This window comes from Parasteatoda tepidariorum, chromosome 7, assembly GCF_043381705.1.
Source record: "Parasteatoda tepidariorum isolate YZ-2023 chromosome 7, CAS_Ptep_4.0, whole genome shotgun sequence".
NCBI lineage: Eukaryota > Metazoa > Arthropoda > Arachnida > Araneae > Theridiidae > Parasteatoda > Parasteatoda tepidariorum.
In genome coordinates, this window is record NC_092210.1 from 50217069 (window position 1) to 50234714 (window position 17646).

General features: G+C 26.9%; 1 protein-coding gene across 1 annotated transcript in view; it reads left to right on the plus strand.

Moving 5' to 3' along the window:
* The window catches only part of LOC107453803 (kinesin-like protein KIF21A), a 70797-nt gene that overhangs the window by 19069 nt on the left and 34082 nt on the right, over window positions 1-17646 (plus strand). The window contains exons 8-20 of the mRNA XM_016070760.3: window positions 2975-3154; window positions 3235-3350; window positions 5046-5241; window positions 7064-7250; window positions 7336-7402; window positions 9029-9241; window positions 10956-11022; window positions 11364-11430; window positions 13138-13329; window positions 13419-13612; window positions 16437-16683; window positions 16779-16831; window positions 17347-17415. Of these exons, the coding sequence (XP_015926246.1) occupies window positions 2975-3154; window positions 3235-3350; window positions 5046-5241; window positions 7064-7250; window positions 7336-7402; window positions 9029-9241; window positions 10956-11022; window positions 11364-11430; window positions 13138-13329; window positions 13419-13612; window positions 16437-16683; window positions 16779-16831; window positions 17347-17415 (1848 nt within the window). The remainder of the gene's footprint in view (window positions 1-2974; window positions 3155-3234; window positions 3351-5045; window positions 5242-7063; window positions 7251-7335; window positions 7403-9028; window positions 9242-10955; window positions 11023-11363; window positions 11431-13137; window positions 13330-13418; window positions 13613-16436; window positions 16684-16778; window positions 16832-17346; window positions 17416-17646) is intronic.

Below are 17646 nucleotides of genomic sequence, written 5' to 3' on the forward strand. Positions count from 1 at the left end.
CAAATGATACCGCACTTGAATTTATTCAGAAGAAAAAGATTTTATTTTTATTAATCGATGTCAAATAGATAAATATATTTTTCTTTTTCATCTTCTGTTCACTGATATGCATGCAATGCATTTTCCCCACCCCCCTCGTAAATTAAACAGAAAACGAAATCAGCATGCCGCACCCTTGAGCTTGATTGACGGCCTAAAGGAGAAAATAAAACATTCCTCCCTTCCCTGCCTTCAAGGTCACAGAGGAAATGAAGTTTCTCTGGGTAAATGGAGAAAAAAATTCTCCCCTTCCTTACATTTTCCTCTACTCAGCTTCAAGGATGAGTTCATTTCCGCTTTTTTTTTCATAATCTTTCTAGTTTAAAATGGCGGGAAAACCGATCAAAAATTTTCCCGGTTTTCTGGTTTCCCGGTTATCTGGATACCGGATAAATGGTTCTGTACTGTATTTATTAAAAGAAGTGACATATTAATATATATTCTCAGTAGTTTTAATTTGCTAAACCAGGTAGTTTTTCAAGTAGTAATTGTCTCTTATGTGAACTGAGGAAAAATATAATTTCCAGCTTTATTTTTTTGGTAGTATTTTTTTGGTAGTCCAATTAGTAATTTTTTTTTCACTAAATGTTAAGTATCAATGTAATCGTTTTTATAATAATAGATTAGTACATAATTGTATGTCAGCACATTATTTATTACCTTAAACTGTCTGGAATTTATTATTAAAGGGTTGCGCTTGCATAAAATTTACTATCGTGGAAATTCAGCTTTTTTGCGCTTTGGCTAATCTCATCCCTGATAAATACCAATTTAAAATAATCGAATTTTTTGAAAACAAAGTTTACAAGAACCTAAATATAATAAGAATAAGTTATCAAAATATAATAAATTGATTAAAAGAATCTTACTGGGTGTAAAATTTTACCGCATAGAAAAATCCTGATCACATCACCTTGCTTTATCGGAATTTGATTTGAAAGACCTAAATATTATAAAATCAAATGATTGAAAAGGTAAAAATCCTTACAATAATTCACAAAAATATTAATAATAATTGAATGAAATAAATCTTGTTTTACTCAAAACTACACTACACAAAACAATCATGAGCGCATCCCTTTCTTTTTACTAATTTTTGAATTTCTAAAATTTTCACCTATCGAATGATACATCTAGAGCCTTTCAAATAATTGTGAAGTAATAGACATAAAAAATAAACAAATAATCTCGTTTCGCTCAAAATTTAAGCATAAAATGGTTGCAAACTCATATTTTCTTTTATAATTAATTTATAATAATGCAATTATAAATAAATCAAATGATTGATTAAGCAACTAAAATTTGTTAAAATAAGCATTAAATATAGAATAAAAAAAGTAGTTCACGCATTCCTCTTTTATCCAGGTTCTTATCATGTTGAATTATTTTGCTCGGACATCGAAATCGGCTCGAAATCGTATATTTCCGAGTCTTTGAAATATGCGATAAAATTTCGAGTAAAATGATGAAGTTGAGCTTCGGCTGAAAGTGGGGATAAACTTGACCTTCAAGATTTAATTAAGCATTTACATTTAAGCAATAAGATTACATTTAAGCATTTCACCCCACTCGTTTGTTTTAGGGAATGAATTTTTTGGCATATTTTTCTGTCACTCTTTTTTCTTTCACACCTGCAGCAGAATAAAAGGGAATTGTATTTGCATTGATCCTTGCTAGAGATTATTCGCGGGGTGATATTGGGAGGGAAGTTTATAAACCGAAATTTGTTGTTTGAAAGGGAGAGCGCCCGTTGCGCTAATATTGCATTCTTGCAAACTGTTTTTCTCCTGCATTGTTAATTCTTTAAATTAATATTGATCATAAATTATAAAAATAGATCATTGCAAAAGATAAAAATTTGAAGAGTTATAGTGAAATTTTGCAGAATGGATTCATCAAAATATAATTTTCAAGCTCAAGTAGTAGTGGAAAAAAAGAAATCTAACGGATAGACCGCCCTATTAGTTATGCCACACATGCCATAAAGGGCTTCTCGTATCTCCATAAAATTATGATGCTAATAAAATCCTTGTTATAGTTATTCATCTACTTGAAGATTTTATTTAGAAATTTTTTTTCTTTAGTTTTTACGGAAATGTTTTTATTTTAGAATTTTTGACAAGATTCTAAATTTAGGGTTTAGTCAATGCTTGATATAATGACCCCTGTGGTCAAAAAAAAAAATTCTTTAATAACATGATATAAACTCCTTTTTTGATTGATGCGAGTTGGCTTGGATTTTAAAAGAACAAAATTTAAAGGATTAGAAGAAGCCAGATGCCAAAGACCAGAGTACATGGAAAAGAGGCTGAATGCCTTTTGTGCAAAACGGTGTGAAGAGCGTATATAAGTAATTCAATTAGAATTTTCTTGCCCACTCCATGTGTTGAGTCCGTGGACAAAATTCTAATCTTATCTTTCTGCAATGCACTATTTTTTCATTTAATAACATGAGAAAAACTAGTTTTTTGATGTAGTAAAGTCAGCAGCTTAAAGTTTAGAAAATGCGGGTACTAATGGTTTTATTATAAGAACTATTTTGAGAATGTCTACTTATTTCTAGAAAGAATAATAGGTTTTGGGTAGTAAATGCCATATGTATTGTTCAAAACCAGTAATCCTGTTTGTTTTATTAACCTCTTCCAAACTGTGAACGCATTTACCTGTTCTGGCCATTCTCACTTCTAAGCTCACAGTATAATGTATGAAACTAGCCTTCCTAACATCAGCAGCTCAGGATCACACAGACTTGATCTCTGTTTGTGCTCTGATATTACAACTCGCATTGGTATGTATATTCTTGGAGTGCAGATCAGGAGAAGTGCTTCTTTCTCCTTTTCGCTAGCATTGAAAATGTTAATATTTTTATTACTGCAGTGTAATAAATTCTAAGATACTGTTCATATAATTGATGATTCTCTGAAAATACTTTTAGATATCTGTTGGCGGTGATACTTGCAATTCAACTTTACACAAACATAATGAATCCTTGAACGAGCTAGAAACTTTAACTGCAAAGTTCCATTTTGTTGATTTGGCTGGCTCTGAAAGATTGAAACGTACTGGGGCAACGGGAGATCGACAAAAAGAGAGCATTTGTATAAATTCTGGGCTAGTAAGTTAGCATCGTTTTTTGAAGAAAAAAAATCTTGACGTAGGTTTTATTGCAAATTTTCATATTTTAATTTCTTTTAGCTTGCTCTTGGAAATGTGATATCTGCACTTGGTGATAAATCTAAAAGGGCAACTCACATACCATATAGAGATTCTAAATTAACAAGGTTATTGCAGGATTCTCTTGGGGGAAACAGGTAACATTTGAAAACATTTAAAGCTTTATTTAACTTTTTAAAATCTTTTAAATATTCATTTGTTAACCATTTTTCCTGATTGAATGTTTATTCTTGAATTATATGCTTTCAATTAATTTTTATTTCAATGTAAAGTGACTTAGATGTAGAAAATACTTTATTACATAATAGATAAAATGTTTTATATTAGCTAAGTTCTGTTTCCTATCCTGCAATAGAGTGAAAGTTTTTGTTATTTTCTTATTCTTTTTTTTATACTTTATTTTCTTATACTTTTTTCTTTTCATTTTCTTTTCAAGAGTAATGTCTAGTTTTCAACTGACAATCACTTTGTGGCTGTATATAGGGAAGAGTGGGCTAAAAGTGGGTAACCTGATTTTGGCAAAATTAGTTATGTTTTCTAGCAGGCAAACTCTGAATTACACTTGACTAGCCAAAAAGAAGGAACAACCATATTTGTGTGCTGATGTTGGTTTATTCATACTGTGTCTATATAAAGTTTGTTTTACTGTGTCAACTCCCTAATTTTCTCATATTTTTGAGCTATCCTTATTTAGCTATTATAATACATCTAACGTTTTATGACTTTACTAAAGATTCATACCCTAACAAACAATAAGGATTTACCCCAATAAGTAGCATTGTTCAGTTTTATTTCGATAACCTCTTCTCGCATAACAAAACAGGGTACTATCTGGTTCAACGTTCCCAATTGATGCAGGCTGTCTGATGTATATTTAAACCCACGAGAATGGCTGTGCTGCAGAGGAAGAAGATAATTACATCCAAGGCTGAACAAAGGTTTTACGGGTTCCTAGACAAAATTTATTGCAGGTCCCATCTTCAAAGTACAAAAGCCTTATTTTCATGTTTTGTAGAGTTTTTGAAGATCCTTTATAGAAAATTGTAGTTTTTATATAGATATAAAGAAATATTCTGCAGTTTTTTTTTTTTTTGAAAAAAAAAAAGAAAAAACATTAATAAATACTTTTGTAAGAAACTTTTGTCATTCCTTTAGCCATCCCTCTCCCCACTACAATTGTCTCTCTCTTTCCCTTCCACTTTGAGTACGGCCTTGACTACATCATATGCAAATTACATGTACAATTTTCTTAAATGGCCATAAATATAAATGTTTGCTTCTTTTTGACTGAAGTTCTAATATTCCCATAGAGTTAATACGTGTAACTGGTTTTACCCTACTTGTGGGATTTTTTTTCTGGAGAAAAAAAAATTAGTAAAAAAAGTAGTAAATATATAATTTTTCAAGAATGATATATTATATTCAACTAAACAATGAATATATTGGTTGAATCAGGCAGTTTCTAGGTCAAATAATTTACCTCCAATAGGCCTTTGAGTCTTAGCTACCCGGTACTACCTCACAGTCCCCTATACTTACTAATAACGTTAGAAATGATAAAGTTGTTTTTAAAGAAAATATTTCAAATCTCAGTAGGTTATTATTATTATTTTGCATTAATCAGACTTTATCATAGTAAAAATATAATTTAATGTCAAAAATCATTAGTAAACTCACAAATGTAAAATTTTCTTTATGTGTATAGTAAATGCTGCTATTTGAATATTTTACTTTTTCTTGTTTAATGCTTTTATTAATTTTTTATTTTACCTTATTATAGGTAATGTTTTTAATTTTATGATAGAGCTATTCACATAGTTTATTAATTTCAGTCGGACGCTGATGATTGCTTGCGTGTCACCATCTGACCGAGATTTTGTTGAAACACTGAGTACCTTAAAGTATGCTAATAGAGCTAAAAATATAAGAAATAAAGTTACTGCTAACAAAGACAAGTCTAGCCAAACTATCAATGCTCTTCTGAGGCAGGTTGAAAACTTACAAATAGAACTAATGGAATTCAAACAGGTAAATACAAGGAAATTATCTAATTATTAGACATTGAAATATCATTTAGGTTGTTTTAAAAGTGTGTACAGCGAATAAAAATATTTTTAAAGGTGTGGAGTAAGTTAGATTTTTGCAATAATATACATGGTTGGATCCATAAAATGGCATTAATGATGAATTTTTAAATGTGTTTTCATATATCATTTGTAATATCTTTCTTACGATTATCAGCAGGAACAAAATAGGTGACTAATAACAATTAATTCATTTTACAGAGAAGAGTTATTTATTTTATTTATCCTCAATGCAGTGCTCTTAAAATCTTATTTACTGAATTTAATGAAGATGGGAGAAGGAATTATGGATGTTAAAACTTTCATTTCCCTAGAACCTGCTAGTGTTATTCAAGGAATTTCTGAATTTGCTATTCTCGATTTTGAAATTGGATATTTATTGAGTTGTTTAATCGAAAAACATTATGTTCCTTTTTTTTTATAAAGAATACATTAAAGCATTTTTAGGCGTACGGAAAGAACATATGATTTTACTAAAATAATTTATCAGTTGCATGCTATATGGAAGGTTATGTTAATACATTTAATATATAAAATATTAATGCAAAGAACAGTTCTACTACCTTAAAAATTCATATTAATTTATTTGGTAAAAAGTATCATTGTAATAAATTTTTATTTTTAAAAACTAATACCTTATTTTATAATCTATCATTCAATAAATAAATAACTAAATAAATACACATAATTAAATTAAACTTAAAATAAAGACTATTCAAAACCATAAATGTGTCAGATGTATTTTACTTTTCTGTTTTTGTATGACAGTTAGTTTTATTAAATACTCAAGTGGGCAACCTTTGTGCTAAAATACAAACTAAGGTAAACAGCGTTTAAGAGCACAAAAAATATTTATAAATATTATAAGGTAGTTTTATTGTTTTTATCTTAAGGTTTTGACCCAAAATTCATTCATCCAAAATGGTTTATTTTTATTTTGTGATTATTTATATGTATTTTATTTTTATTATTTTGTTGTATTCTTAGTTTTATTTTATATTTTGAGAGACAAAATTTTTTTTATATTTCTCAAAGGGAAATCTGAGAAATACTTCTTTAAGTTTTAATTAATAACTTTTATATGCATCCATGAATCTGTCATGCACATTCATTACAGTCTCATGTGCAGCATAGTTTATATGGACACACTTCTCTGCAGAACTTTCATCATAAACATGATTTTTAAAGAGACATCCATTGTTTCTCAATACTATACAAGTTGATTAACTTTATTAACTATAAATACAAATTTATTAACTTTATTAAATATAAATACAAATTGATTAATTTTATTTCAGTGAGGAATGTTATTGAATCTTTGTCTATTCACTGGAATTAAATTTGATTTTGGATTTTTTTTATTTGCTGTGTCCTCATTAGTTAAAAATTGAGAAAACTTGCGAAGTGTTAAGAAAATGTCTAATAATAATTTTTTTTGTGTTGTAATGATTTCACTGGAAATTAAGCCCTAAAAGTAATTCTATTTTACCTGGTTGCTTGCTTGTGATATTGTAAAGTTATGACCTATGAACAGCTTATCATTTCATTCAGTATGTATTGTAAATGCACTTATTATTAAGTTGTTTATCCTTTTTTTTAAGGTAACCAAAAATAGAGCACAAAACAGGCGAAAGTGAAACCCTGTTAAAAATTGTATTATTAGTTATGTCAATGATTTACTCATATATTTATGTCAGAAATAAAATTGCGTTTAATTATTCTTGATTTGTTTAATTGCTGTCTGTTAATTTTAAAAACTATTTTAGGGCAAAAGAATAATTAGTGATGGAATTGAATGCATTAATGATATGTATCATGAAAACACTATGCTCCAGTCAGAAAATAATTCTCTGAAAACTAGAATAAAAGCTCAACAGCAGACAATAGATGTTTTGAATGCAAAAAATGCTCAGCTGGAAGCAGAAAAGAGGAGTGGTGATTGGAGTAAAAATAGTATGCTATATATTTTTTATTGCTTAACCCACTTTCGAGGGCTGGTTTAAGTAACATATTCATATTTGTTTTATATAATTTTTAGGTGATGGTACCCAGTCTGATATTCCAAATCTGGTGTTGGGTTATGTTTCTGAAATCGAAGCATTACGGTATGTATTTTTCATATTAAGTTGCCATAAAAAGTCTAAAGCAGTATAAAATATTTAATTACAATGAAAGGAATCAAAGTCGAGGATTTCAAAACAATTTCCATTTGTGAGAGGTTTTTTTCCCTTCTTCCTTTTCCATTATAACAAACAAAAATATTTGGTAAAAGTCAACCAAAGCTTTTTTTCTCATCCAGAGGTTTCTTTTTGAAGTAAAAGATATTCATTTTTTGGATTAACTAATTTTGGAAGCTAGTGCATATGCTTTTTAATTTATAAACTTTGCTTAGTTTTTTATCAATGAAATTAATGATAAACAATTTGCATTTTGCAAATGAAAGGATTTTTTTTTATTCTCTAATTAAGATCTCATAGGCCTCATTGATAGCACTGAGGCCTCATAGATAGCACTGAGCTATCTATGAGGCTCATAGATAGTAGTAGAGTTGTAGAGTTTTATGTTAACTGCATTGTTGTATGTTCAATTTTAATGTACACAAAATGATTGCTGTCTATTTAAAAGCTTTAATAATGTCCGAATAAAATATATTGATAATTAATAGTGTAAGAAATTTTTCACCAGTTATGCTGAACAGACTACCATTTAGAAATCTTTAAGGAAAAAAACTTTATGCAATCGAGCTATTAATTTTTAACTTAATGATTGCTTTTTTAATTTTTAACAGTCTACTGTAATGTAAGAGTATTGAATTCTAGCTTTTTTTCCTGGATGAAAAACATGCAATCATTATAACAATTGGGTGCATTATGTCAGGGTGCGTAGCGTTTGTAAAAAGTACTTAAAGGTGCTTTTTTGGGAATTTCGTTATTAAAAGCTTTTAAAGGTGCTTTTTTCAGCTGGCGTTTTTAAAAAGTGCTTTTATTCCGAATAATTTTCTGTTTCCCTTCAGTGATATCTGGTTGGATCCCATACATTTCACGAAAAATGGGGAGTTTTCTACGTAATCATTCACGTGGACTTCATGTCGTACCCACGTTATGACTTGCGCATGCGCGCACTCTTGAAACCGAAACCCGAGTACTCCAATTCGGATAGTGAATATTAGATCCTTATGAAATGTTTTTCTTTTTAATTTATTTTAATTTTGTTCTTGTTTATTTAATTTTTCTTCTAACACTTTTTTTGACGTAGGGGGTAAGGGTACTTCTGTTCTGAGTTCAGGGTCAAGTTGAATTCACTCGGTGATGTGGGAAAGTACTGATTGTTTCGATTTACGCCCGTTTCTTTTTGGGTTTTTTTTAACGCTAAAACTGTTTATAAAAAGTTTTTGTTTTTCAATAATATCATTGATTGAATATGAATTTTTTGAGTGCTTGAAAATTTTTGTGAAGTGCTTGAAAAGTTTTTAAAAAGTGCTTATTTTTGATTCCAAGATTTGGCTACACACCCTGTATATGGTCCTCTGTATTTATCTCTTACAATAAACATAATCTCAAGGTAAACGTGATTGAATATCAATTCAGCACAAACGTGTTTTTTCAGTGCTTCAAAGTTTTTTTTCACATTTATATTTTTATACACAATATCTATATGCAATATATACCATTATTCATATATATACAACATGTTATGTAAATTAAGCATGATATGGATTATTATTTTTACAGAGCCAAGCTTATTGAGTCAGAAAATTCAAATGCTCTCTTGCGAAAAAATTATCAGAAAGCTTCACCACAGTATGCTTTTAATCCCACATCTACTGTGGCTATTACTGGGCATTATGACATTCGAATTGATAATGGAACATCTGTAACAGACATTATTGAAGAAGCAAGAAAGAATGTTAAGAAATTAAAACGAAAAGAAAAGAAATTAAAAGGGTGAATATGTTTTTGATATTACTTCATTTTTCTGATCTATTTGTTTTTTTGACTTTCAAGTTTGTCTTAATGATATGTTTTCTGTGTTCCTCAATATTACAAACTCAAAATGACACAACAAAAATTAAAATATCAAAAATCGTAATCTTCTTAATTTTATCTATGTAATAACTGCATTGTTATTTTATTTTAAATTATTATATTTGATATTATTATTTTACCGAAGAAAAAAATCATTTAAATTTATTTACTTGCCATTAGTTTATTACTGATGATATACTTATGTATAGAATATGAATTAGAAGTAGTTATATATTTGTTTTTCGTTTTTTCCTATTCAATTATGGTCTCAAAAGATTTATTAAATTATAAAGTTTTTCCCAAATGTATGAGCAGTTTCTTAACTGTGCATAGATATTATTTGTAGAAATCAAGTATAGCAATTTTTTGTGGTGGCAAAAAATAATTAGAAAAATTAGTCATGAAAAGTCTTTGTCTTAGTCTTCAAGGAAAGGAGAAAAAAAGTTTTTTTTGCAAAATATTTCAACAAGACAAACATCAACCAAAAACACTTTCAGCTAAAATAGTTTTTTATTATCAGGATAACAAGTGCATAATAGGTACAGATTCTTGTTAAAAGTGCTCGTTTGAATAAAAATTCATTTGCCGATTTTTTTATTCATATGTTTTTAAAAAAATTATGGAAGTATTTCTAAGGAAACTATAGGATTTTAAAAAATATTTGTTTACTTTTGCGTTCTGATATGCAAATGCAATACGGTGTCATGATTTCTTTTATTTATAAAGTAAGAAAAGTTGAATTAATTTATAATTTAACGCTGTTTAATAAAGAAAGTAGATGATAATGAATTTTGAAAACTACTGTACTCAAGCAGTCCAAATTTCCCAATGCTCTTTCTTTTACTCACATAATGTAAATTTATATCATTATTTATTATTATTTTGGAGAAAAAAAAATTTGAAATTCTCTATGGTATCAAATTATACCACTTACATATGCTTGCTATTCATGTTATTGTTATTAAATATCCAATGAATATAGTTTTACTTATTCATTATTTTAAATAATTCCTTAAAATTATTTCTCCATTAATTATTTTCAATTATAAATGCATTTTGATGTCTTTATTATTAATATTTTTGGAGCTTATAACAATTAGATTTGTAATTGATTTTATAAATAACTTTTTTTTGTACTTGCATTAAATTTTTACTTGTAAAATCTTAACTTAATTCAATAATAAAAAATAATCATGTTACATTTTAGCTGTATATTAGCTTAAGTGTTGATTACTTAAGTAAAACTCTTAAGTAAAAATTTCTAGATATTTAAATCTCTACAAGATTCCAGCTTTCTGTATTTACCTTCAGGAGATGCATTTATCATTAACGTCAAATGAACTGAATTTTTTTTTCAGCTGTGTTCTTAACAAGTAAATGCTCAGAAATCTATAGTAGCATTTTTCTGTGAAGTTTATTTTCACAAAAGAATGAAAAATATAGATTTCAATGTAATATTTTTATTAGTTTTTTGATTAGTCTCAGAAAATATTTGCACCTTTTTAAAATAAGTAAGAAAAAAGGAAAATCAGTAAGAGTAAAATTTTATTCTTTGATTTAGGAAATGTAGCTTGTAAGTCTAATGATTTCTTTCTTTAGTTACATAATGTAATATTATATGTACTTTTCAAAGGGAGAAAGAAACTGGTGAAAAAGCTGCTGAAGAAGAAGATGAGAAAGATATAGCTGAAGATGGAGAGGTATCAAAATTAAATTTCAATTACATGAATTTTAAAACTATGTTTCTTTAAGAAATTTCAGGAAGTATTTTCTTTATATTGACTAAAAACTTTGGTTAGTTATAATTTCAGAACATTTTTTATATTATCTTTTTCAGATTTATATTATGTTTTTCAAAACTGAAACTGTAATTTGTCTTATTTTTTAATTTATAGTTATCAAAATAATGTATAAATTCCTTATGTTATTTATGGGAAATTCAAATTGAGCAGATTTAGTATGGTAGAAAATTTTTAAAATTAATTAAAATAATTTTGAGTGAGTTTAAATTATTTTGTTTATTTTTTTATTTTTATCATAGGCTCTTGAGGATGGAGATGAAGAGGAAAGTACTTCAGAATCTGAAAGTGATAAAACAGAACAGGAACGTAAGTTTTTTTCTTAAAATAATTTAATATAATTGCTGGCTTTATTATTTGCATTTTCTTTTCTTGAAAAAAATAACTAATAGCACTTTTTTAATGTACATAGTTCTTTTCTATACATTATATCTCTGATATTCAAGAATATATGCTATAAATTGTTCATAATTTTTGTAAATTTTTGCATTTAATTTTAAAATATGGATTTTTTTATTATTTTATTTTTTTTATTTTTTTATTTTATTATTTTTTTTTTTTTGTATATTTTTGTAGGGGTATTTTTTTGGTAAGAATATGAGTTATGATTGAACCTCCAATCATTGGAACCTATTTACAAAAATGTCATAATCTTATCTGGAAAATAAAATCTAGAAAGAATCATAATCTTATCTTGACAGAATCATGAATAAAATAAAGATGATATATAAAATAATTGTAACATTTAAAAAAAATTAAGATATAAAATAAGTTAGTCTTTAAAACCAATACAAAATATCATTTAAAATTTAATAAAGTAAAGCACGCCTACAAATGTCATTTGTAGGGTGGGGGGGGGGCATCAATCTATAGCATGGTGGGACTCATGCTACCACCCTGAATAGAATCTTTATACTTTACAATAACAGCTGAATGCCATTGCTGTTATAACTTTATATTTATGTATACATTAAATGCATTTATAACTTTAAAGTTATAATTGCATTTAATGTAAGTGTTACTGAAATAAAGTTGTTTTTATTAATTGAATATTTCTCTCTCAATGTTGTAAAATAAATGTATGAAAACATCAGTTTTCAAATACTAAAACTAAAACGACATGTCGAAGAAAAAGATTGGGATATACGAACTACAAGAAACCTTAATGTACACTTTTAACTTCACCCATTTTCATTTAATTTCTTATTATATTCTAAAAAAAATTTTTTTTTAGAACAAACTAACAGAAAAAGATCTAGAATGTTTTTCAGGAAATTTTGTGTATTTTATTTTATACTTAAAACATTTTTAATATAACTTGTTGTTTCATGGTAGTAGGAATGTATGGAAATTTGCCTAAAAAAGAACTTTTTTCATAGCTACAACAAAAACTATTTGTTCTGAAGTGCAGTACAAAGATATATTTTTCTTCAAATATATCAATGCTTTATATATTTCTGTCTTTTATTATGTCATAGCTACAACAAAAACTATTTGTTCTGAAATGCGGTACAAAGATATATTTTTCTTCAAATATATCAATGCTTTATATATTTCTGCCTTTTATTATGTCATAGCTACAACAAAAACTATTTGTTCTGAAATGCGGTACAAAGATATATTTTTCTTCAAATATATCAATGCTTTATATATATTTCTGTCTTTTATTCTGTCTTTTATTATGTCATAGCTACAACAAAAACTATTTGTTCTGAAATGCAGTACAAAGATATATTTTTCTTCAAATATATCAATGCTTTATATATTTCTGTTTTTTATTATGTCATAGCTACAACAAAAACTATTTGTTCTGAAATGCAGTACAAAGATATATTTTTCTTCAAATATATCAATGCTTTATATATTTCTGTTTTTTATTATATCATAGCTACAACAAAAACTAATTGTTCTGAAATGCAGTGCAAAGATATATTTTTCTTCAAATATATCAATGCTTCATATATTTCTGTCTTTTATTTTCAAGTAATATTAAATTATCTGTGTTTTTTATTTTAGAGAAACTGAGTGAAAATGTTGCTGACATCACATGTGATATTACATTGAAAGAAAAGCTTATCCGTATGCTGGAAATGAGTCAGAGGCGAATCCACAACATGAAAAACTATTATGAAGATAAGCTGGCTCAGTTGCAGACAAAAATTCTGGAGGCAGAAAAAGAAAGAGATAAAATCATATCAAATCTAAATAGTAATTGATTTTTTTTCTTTCAAACATATGTGTAAATTAATTAAATTTTTTGTCTGTTTGTTTGAACTGCATAATTTTGTATTTTGCAGAAACTGCTGGCAACAAGTCTGAAGAACGAAGGATCAGAGCAGATTATGAAAAGAAAATTTCTTCTTTAAAAAATGATGTTCAGCAATTTGAAAATGCTAAAAGAAATCATGCACAGCTTCTGAGCTCAGCATCTGAATCTGAAGCAAAGTTAAAAAAATTGAAGCAAGAAGTGGCTGAAATGAAGAGGGCTAAAGTATGTTAAATTTAAAATATACTCTTTTTGTAATGTATGAGGTAATACTGAGAAAAGAAATTAAATTGTTTGGAAATCTAATTTGAGTGCATTTGCACTTAATTAGATTTCTGAGCAATTTAATTTAATTAAGCGAACTTTGCTAAAAATTTAAATTTTTAAATTAAGTAAATTGTTACCTTAGCATTGATATGTTTTTTTAAAATAAATATTCAGTCTGGTAGGAATATTTTTACAGTCAGCACTTGATATAATATCCCTTGCAGCCGAGAGAAAATAAAACGTTATAACGTAAAACGGTTATATTGTAAATGCACAAAAATACCATAAATATTAACTCAAAAGTGAAAAAAACTTGACCAATTTTAGCTTTTTGACCTTACTTTTATAAAAATTGATAATAATACAGCTTTTTCCTATATTAATATAGTTGTAAAAATACCTTTAAAATGATGTGCTGATATAATAATAAGGCTACCATTTTCAATAAATAACATATACGCCAAGATAACTGCCAAGGCCACATGTTTAGCTCGAAAATTAACCACACAAGGGGCTGACATTTCACAAAGAGTTAATACAATTTTCAAATAAGAAAAGTATGATTGATATATTTATTTATATCCTTTGAAAAGAACGTTGCACAGGATTATAAATGACTATAAATTACAACCATTTAGAATTTAGCAGGTCATGTTACGCTTCTTCCTGTGGTAACATAATTTGAAATAATGGTTTAAATAATATTGTTGAAACTTTTTTAAATGACTTGATTTGGTTGTTGTATTGAACTGAACGGTTTAGTGCCGACGTTTTAACGAATATTTAAATAACATTATGCCTATACAATAGCAAATGGGACTTTATGTATCGGTTGTCTTGATAGGAGGGTCGCTTTAATAGGGATCATAAAAAAGAGCTAATTTTTTTCAGGTACGGTGCCCTAAAGAATCAACTTTCTACCAGTGGAACCCAAACTTTATAAATAAAGATTAAGGTAATTTTGAGTGTTATTACCTATAAAAGACTAAATTACCTATAAAAGACTTAATTTTTAATAAGAGGAATGAAAATTTTTTATCATTAATAATCTTAAATTAGATTCCGGCAGTTAAATTTACAATCCTTGTGCTGTATCTAGTCTAATTATGAATTTTTTTCTGGTGTACATGTATATACATAAGATGAAAGGGATTAAAATATGCCGAATTGTAATTTACTTCAAAATGAAAACTTAAAAGGATTACTATAAACATTGATTTTGGTTATTATGGAAACATATTTCTTTAGTAAAGAATTGAGTTACTTTGATTCAAAAATGCGATAGGAAATACTAATAGAATATTATATAAATGTTTTTTTTCATAATTTGTTTAATTATTAGAAATTTCATATTTTCTTTTAAAAAATGCCATTCCCATTTCATTGGCATTTTACTTAAAACAATTTCTTAAGGGCAACTGTAAGATTAAATAAATTATGAATTATAGGTTGGATCTAAATATAGCCAGACGTTTTAAAACTATCATCACTGGTTATAAAAAGTGCTAACCCTTTTAACTCTTCCACAGAACCCTTTTAACTCTTCCACAGAACTCAAGGGTTCTGTGGAACACCATTTGGGAACCGTTGGCATAGACTGTAGCATGTTGGCAATTTTATAGAAGGTATAAGTATGGCACTTGTGCAGAATGTATATGTTATCTATGTCACTTTTATTATTGTTGATTTTAAATTTGGCTATGAAATCACACTAATTTGTTTATTTTTAACTAGCTTTTAAAATTTTCTTTTCTTTCAATTTCATTTGTGGGTATAAATTTAAAAATGAAACCAACTGGTGGTTTGCTTCTTATTTTAACCGTGTCTTTTAGTGAAAATTATGAAGCTGTGAGGCTGGACTTGTAGCTTGCATTGATTTAGTGAAAAATCTAATGATTGTGTGTAGCAGTTTTTTGTAACTTTCCTAATAAGTTTTTCAATTTATTATTAAATAATAATTTCCGATTTTTTAATTTTTCTCAACAAAAAGAAAATTTATTTATTTAATTTGATTTAAAACTTACTTAACTTTGATTTAAAACTTAAAATTTACTTTTTAAAAAATGCAGTTTCATTAATCACATTAGTTGTTTGTTTCTCATGACATTTTTAGAATTCATTATTTTCATCCATTATATATATATATATATANTTATATATATATATATATATATATCTTTTTAGCCTACTACAAGAAAAGTTAGCTTCCAAAAATAAAGTAACTCAGAATGGTCTGCAATGGCACTTTATAAAAGCAAAGCAGTATAGCTAACGAATATGAGATACTGATTTTTTTTTTCCAACTTGCATTAAAAACTAATAAAATGTCATTAAAAATTGAAAGTGTCAAAGAGAGTAAGAGAACAAGATAAATTATCCTATGGATAATTACATCACATAAACAAATCTTCTACAAAATGAAATAACTCTTTTTGTAATTTTTTTTGTTGAGCATTTTTTAACAATATTTATAGTTTTTTTTTCTTTTTTAGTATTGTTAAATGCTTGATTATTTAGATTTAAAGTAATTTCAATATTTTTCAACTCTTTGAGTTCTTTTTTAAAAAATGTCAACTGTATATATAAATTTTTTTTAGATTACATTTGTGATGTTTTACTTCTCTATTTAACTGTGTTGCATAAAATATGAAATTTTTTAATGAAATGATCAAAATGTCACTTCACAACCAAGAATTATTTTATTTTTATCAAATTGACCATAGGTATGTCTAGCTCATGTATTTAAGTCTTATCAATTAAATATATATTTGTTATATCTCAGGTTGCTCTACTAACCAAGATGAAAGAAGAGGCTAAGAAATTCAAAGATTCTGAGCAGAAGCGCAATAGAGAAATAGCTCTATTGAAAAAAGAAAAGTTGAACAAAGAAAGCCAAATACGGGCCCTCGAGGCTGAAAAGAAACGTAAAGATTTAGTTCTTAAGAAAAGAGCAGATGAAATACAGAACTTGAAGAAAAAATTCATTGTCAAATGTATATCTCCAAGAAGTGCCAGTCGCTTGAAGACAGGTATTAAAAATATATTCTTAGTATATTTTGTGTAATATTATCATCAATGTTATCGTTTTTGTGTCATATTGATTTTGTTATAATCACATTTGTAGGTCCATTTCAACATAGATTGGCGAAGCAAAGGTGGCAACAATTAGAAAATAAAGTAATTTTTCTCATTTTTTTATTAGTTGACCATTTAGATTTAATAATGTTTTACTCGGAATTTCTGATAATTAGGACTCATAATTTTTCCTTCGGTCATATGAAGAAGCAATCATTTTAATAATTGAATGAAATACTTTTTTTAAAAAAAGCTTGACTGATAGTTGAAGTGAAAATTTATTCTTTAATATGAAATTTATTAAAAATTTATTTGAAATATTAGAAATTAAATAAAATTTATTTAAAATTGATCTTTATAATTTATCCTTATAATTTATCTTTTAATATCCTTTTGTATTTTATGTAATATTTAATTTGTGTTAGTTCTAGTGTGTACTATATTTAAGTAGTTTCTTGTCATTCTTTTTGATCGTATAATGCATTGTATTATGCATTCTTATATACGTGATATTTGTATATTTAATGTTATTATACTCTTTATATATTTTATGCTTTTATATACTTTGCACTTTTACATACTTTGTACTTTTATATAATTTATATATTACTTTTTAGCTTAATAAATTAGTTTTAAATCGACAAAATATTGCTGCCATTGAAAGGGATATGGACAGATGGCTTAAAGTAAGCTGACAAACTTTTAACTATATAAATTATTTACTGTAAAAAGAGTCTAATTTTTCTTATTTTTGGTTGCAACTATCAAAAAACTGCAAAATATTGTAACTATGTTTAAAAAAACATCTTTTTGTTTAACTTTTTAATGAATTTTAAGATTTAATGTTTGTTATTTTATTTAGTTAGTAGTTGCAAATAAAATTATATTACAAGCATGTGATTTTCCCTTTAATTTGG